This window comes from Pecten maximus, chromosome 6 (genome assembly GCF_902652985.1).
Source record: "Pecten maximus chromosome 6, xPecMax1.1, whole genome shotgun sequence".
Lineage (NCBI taxonomy): Eukaryota > Metazoa > Mollusca > Bivalvia > Pectinida > Pectinidae > Pecten > Pecten maximus.
Window position 1 is genome coordinate 2,286,407 of NC_047020.1, and position 6,000 is coordinate 2,292,406.

Here is a 6,000-nt window from a genome sequence, read left to right on the forward strand (position 1 = left end):
ACACTGTAAGTCGGATTGAAATGAAACTTTGCGTGAACATAGATGGCAATCTGAAGTTGTGCACCTTAATATTTATTTTTTGATCTGACATCCAATATGGCCAACAGAGACCCTAATTGGCTAAAATGTAATGGGCTGTAACTCTATAACCGTTGGTTGAACTGAAATGAAACTTGTTGGGAATAAAGATGAACATGTGAAGAATGTTTTGAGACACTTTTTCCCGAAATCAAAAATGGCTATCGCGGCTACTGATTATTGAAATTTGAATTGTTTTCCTATTTCTATGGTGTACGCCAGGGTTCTAGGCCAGTCCCCCTTATATTTTCATTATAACTTTAATTTCATGAAATTTGGTATTAAGGTGTCTCATGACACTTAAAACATAACTGCAACTTCCGTTTCTAGATTGAAATTGAGATATTGTCTGATTTTGATAAAATTTGGCATGTAGGGATATTAGGGGACTGCAAAATCAACTGCACGCATTTTGTTGCCATAGCAACCATACGGAGGCTTCTGATTGGTCGAAATTCAGATGTCCGATTTTTATGAAATTTAGTATGTAGGTACATCATGGGACACCGGTCACTCTCGTAACCTCACTTTCACTTTATGTATGTACATCATGGGACACCGGTCACTCTCCTAGGGCCACACTAAAATACGCCATAGGGAAATATACGCCATAGGTACGCCATAGGAGTTTTTCGCACGCCATAGCAAAATGTAACCGATATATACACAAAATAACTTGTTTTTTTCATTGATATACCTATTTTACAGGTTCTGATAAAGTTTCATTTCAAACAAATGTGTACTTTGTAAGAAAATCGGTCTTATTTGCGTAGTCAGTTTCAAGCACTATACGCCATACGTGTTTATGCACGCCATAGCAAAGTTCAAGGGTTGTTTCTGCAAAATCAAAGAATTTTTCACATTGTATGTGTATTATACATGATTTAGTAAAGATTCATGAAATAAAAATGTGTACTTTGTAAGAAAATCGGTCTTATTTGCGTAGTCAGTTTCAAGCACTTTACACTACTAGATCCTCTACAGTACGCCATACGTGTTTATGCACGCCATAGCAAAGTTCAAGGGTTGTTTCTGCAAAATCAATGAATGTTTCACATTGTATGTGTATTATACATGATTTAGTAAATATTCGTGAAATAAAAATGTGTATTTTGTAAGAAAATTGATGTTTTTGTCTATCGCAATTTCAGGTCGATTTCAAGGGAAGTAACTCTTGCAAAATGATTAGAAGGACACTATTAATTGGTATATATATGAAACCAAAGATATATGTTGACATCTCTGAAATGATATATATATTATATATATATATAAATTATGTAATTTAATACAGAAAATATTCTGAAAAGATTTCAACTATTATGATTATGTTGCTCATCATTATTTTTCATGTCTCCCCTTTATGAAATTGTGTGTAAGTGAGTGTGAAAGGTGTGCTGTTTAGACTATGTATAATTATTATACCTATCTGCAACCGGTCTATGGAAAAGACTTATATAGGGTAATCCTGTTGTCTGATCCTATTATTTCATATATATAAATATTTCAAATAAAACTTAACAAATTATAATAATATATATAAATAACATTTAAATTTCTAATATAATTATGTTTATTGATTGTATGTATATTGAACATGTATTTGTATATATTTGGAATAATAAAATAATTTTTGAATTGAAATGGAAGCATGTATTGTACAGACATTATTACACTACACCAGAGACACATATATATATACATCTGTATATATGTCTCTGACTACACATAATATCATACATGTATTAAAACAACTTCAATTTCAAAAGGAATCACACAATAAAAGTTTTATTTTCAACATTTTATTTTGTGTGTTTTTTTTTGTTTTTTTTTTTTCATTGATTTCATAAAATCTTTTAATGTATACAACTTATTAAATAGTGACACACTTAAAGTATGCATGTTTCATAACATTGTAACAATTTTTCCACTGGCAGCAATGTTTCCATCATCAAGGTACACTAGTATTTGTTGTTACAAGAATACTGAACACTTTTCATTACCTTTACCTGTACAGTTAACATCAGTCCAAATACTTAATTCATGTGTTAATGAACTTAGTGATTCAATGCTGTTCACATATACACATAATCCCAAACCATTAAACAATTTGTGAACAGTGTTTTTCATTATTAATGAGAGTGGTCAAATAATGTGTTGTTTACTTAATGAATTAATATTTTCTAATAAGTGTTCACAATTACATCACATTGAATAGTGTGTAAACATAGATACTCATAAACAGGTTGATGAAGGATGTTGATAAATGAACTTAAAATCAGGACATTCCATGAGCAATTAAAGAAAATAAGTTATTAAAGGTAATTAAGCTGTCCCTGCATTGTGTCAGATGGTATAAATAAGACCCTTTTCAATTTCTGTTCATTCTATTACCTTCCCCCTACAAAGAAACATTCATACTCATCTATTACCCAGCAATGGCCAAGTTTGCAGTATTTGGGAGCAGCTATGTTACTCGTCTTGAGAGATATTGTCATGGTGATCTTAAGGTAAATAATGATAGCAAATGTGTTTGAGAATAGAATAAATATCAAAAACTCTATTTGTTGGGTAATTCCCAAAATGCAAGTAATATTTAAAAAAAAAAAAATAATAATAACTGTCAAAGTTGGTATTTGAATTTAATTTTTCAATCTTGTTCACTAATATGAAATATTATGCTTATTCATACTATTGTTTCTTATGCAGGTTCCTGGCACCGTCAGATTCTTCGGGAAGGGTGGCATGCGTTCTGATTCGATTCCAAGAAAACTACTTAGAGACCTGATAGAGTACAACCCTGATGTTGTATTCATCCAACTAGGAGGAAATGACATCTCAGCGACATCATCCCCCAACGACATTTTCCAGAGACTTCTGACACTGCAGGTGGACCTACATCATGCTGGAACTCAGGAGGTGTACTTTACAGAGATTGTGCGACGTGGTAACTTTGACAAGTCTCCAGGCCTGACAGCGACGTCTTTTGAGAAACAACGGAAGAAGATAAATCGACTACTGCTGACTAGACTGAGATACATCAAGATTAGGATCTTTCCAGAGGACTATGACCGTGACCAAGTGCATTTCAACGACTCAGGACTCAGGACCCAGTTCCATACCTTGAGACGACCATTTTTTGCATAATTGATTGAAATTGATAAACACCTTTTATTATGTCATGTTACGCTTTGTAATTTATAATATGTTTCAAGCATTTAATCTTAAAAATGATTGATTTATTGATAATGGGTAATAGAGACAATGTTATAATACATATACTTTAAGTGTGTCACTATTCGCTAGATTTGAAAATTTATGACATTGTAAAATAAATAAAAAGGTTGTATTAAATTTATGTAATTCATTTTGAAATAGAAGCTGTTTTGATATATATTATGTATATTGTTATAATGTATGTCATATGTTTCAATATTTAATCTGTTGAAAATGAAAATACACATGCATCATAATTCTATGTGTACAATAATGATTTCTTTAAATATATCATTTGTAGATTTGATAGTGACATGAATTTGAAAAATTAATATTTTTATTTTACTACAAAAAATAAATAAGTTTTCAGTATTTATATAATTGCAACTGGTCATTTCTAATAATATATGATTATATCACAATTTATATTTGTTTATGTTATTTGTATTACTAAATACAAATTGTTTTACAAATGTTGTATATATTACATTATGATTTGTGTTTTCATAAATAAATAGGCCAGTGTTTCATAGTGAGTCAAATATTGTGTTGTTCATTTTGTAAGTGTAAGAGTTACTTCCCTTGGGATTGACTCGGAAATCGTGATGGACAAAATCATCGATTTTCATACAAAATACACATTTTTATTTAATGACACTTTTACATATCATGTATAATACATATACAACGATGAAAAAACATTGATTTTGCAGAAATAACACATTTTTATTGTTCTATGGCGTGAATATACACGTATGGCGTATTTTAGTGTAAAGTGCTCTCACCTGGCTGCGCAAACAAGATCGATTTTCTTACAAAGTACACATTTTTTTTTTCAATGAAACGTCATCAGAACCTGTAAAAGGGACATACCAACGCAAAAAACAATTCATTTTGTGAATCTATCGTTTCTATTTTGCTATGGCGTGCGGAAAACCCCTATGGCGTACCTATGGCGTATAATTCCCTATGGCGTATTTTAGTGTGGCCGCTCTCCTAACCTCGCTTTCACTTTTTAACAAAATGGCTGCCAATTCCTGGCCTCTGATTGGTCCAGATTTGCATATTGTCCGATTTTGATCAAATTTTATATGTAGGAGTATTAGGGGACTGCAAAATCAACTGAATGGGGTTCGCTACCATAGCAACCATACGGAAGCTTCTGATTTGTCGAAATGATTTCAATGAAATTTGGTATATAGGGATATTGAGGGATAATGAACGTAATGGTATGACTGGGGGTGTTTGGGGGACTTCTGTAAAGGTTTCCCATTGCAATTAGCACTTGTCTGTTATTATTTTGCTCTGTTTTACATACTAACAAAATCTATTATGTCAAGACGCTTCGTCTGCTATCGTATAGCCTATTCATTCTAATTTGATTATTTATCACTTCCGGTTTAAGATATATAAAGTCATAGTTTGGGATTGACTGAAAGAGTTGAAATTTGACCTCGGAACGGAGAAGGTGAGTCCTAATCAAGCCGCAACTAGCCATACGCGTACGGTGTCTAACGGAGGTACCGGTGTGGCATGGTATTAAGCATGGTGAAATGAAACGGAGTCAAGATACCACAATGGTAAAATGAAGCGCGGACTTCACTTTACCATACTACACTGGCACTAAATAGGTTTGTTAGTATTTATATAACGGTTAGGATTTAGATACTCGTAGGTTTTTGTAATATACTATGCTATTTTTCCATAGGTTAGTATATTTACGAAGTACCACTCACTGATAACATTGATTCTATGCTATATTGTTACTTGTATGCTTTACGCAATACTTTAGTATTTCATTATTTGAATATTGTCATTTTGTTGGTAATTGATATAACTTGCTTGCCAGAGTAATAAATATCAACATTGCATTCTACTCACCCGCAGTGATTCTTTATAGAATTCTTCGGAGTATAAACCACATTCATAATGCCCAAATAAAAGCCGGCCATAGTTCGACTTTTGATAGTTTGGTGCTCTCATGTTTCATCAACACAAACAGTTGAGGTATCGCACAACGTTACATGCATTCGTTCCAATATTCTGTTATTATTTTGCTCTGTTTTACTATCTAACAAATACGCCACATGCGCGTAACTTATTACAAAGGAATATATCAGATATAAAATAATAAAAATGTGGAGTTAACGTGTATTTGACAACAATGTGGATTTGTTTTGAAATTGCAATCAGTTCTAGACTGTCCGAACTGCAATATAATGAACTCTTCCGATAGTAATCGTATGTCACAACCTTTATTTGATTTCGTGTTTCTCTATCGATTGACACACTTTGCTCTGATTTTCCACTTCCTGGTCCAAGGTACATGTTTAGTGTACGCCAGGAGGAAGACATAAATAACTCAGGACCTTTTGTGTTTGGCGACATCTCCTGATAACAAATGAAGTGGCCGGGTGATAGTTTTAAACATTTTAACCAGCGTTTTCAATTCTTTAATAGAAAAAGTAAATCGGAATCAATCAAGGGGATATATTCGGAACATAAAGAATGAGAAATGGAGGTGACATTATGGTTCATTCTACTTCTCTCTGTCAATAGTGGCTATGGAGTCTCGCAAACGGTGTATTTGTCTGAGAACCAAACGTGGAACGACGCATCCCATGACAGCACATGTGCAATGTTAGGCATGGACCTCACAGGAGACATCGCGAATGACCTTGACAATATCAGCAGCACGGTCTTCCC

General features: G+C 33.0%; 2 protein-coding genes across 2 annotated transcripts in view; both read left to right on the plus strand.

Moving 5' to 3' along the window:
* The window catches only part of LOC117328711 (transmembrane protein 144-like), a 108,037-nt gene that overhangs the window by 21,970 nt on the left and 80,067 nt on the right, over window positions 1-6,000 (plus strand). The window lies entirely within an intron of this gene.
* On the plus strand, window positions 552-3,368 carry LOC117328715. Its single transcript, XM_033886210.1, has 2 exons — window positions 552-2,588; window positions 2,788-3,368. Exons 1-2 carry the CDS (start codon window positions 2,517-2,519, stop codon window positions 3,223-3,225), a joined length of 510 nt encoding a protein of 169 aa, XP_033742101.1. The 5' UTR covers window positions 552-2,516; the 3' UTR covers window positions 3,226-3,368.

Bases quoted from the DNA above. Each gene is read 5' to 3' on its own strand.
- LOC117328715 (XM_033886210.1), top strand. From the start codon at position 2,517: ATGGCCAAGTTTGCAGTATTTGGGAGCAGCTATGTTACTCGTCTTGAG. The intron at 2,589-2,787 runs GTAAATAATGAT...TTTCTTATGCAG, and splicing joins ATTGTCATGGTGATCTTAAG to GTTCCTGGCACCGTCAGATT.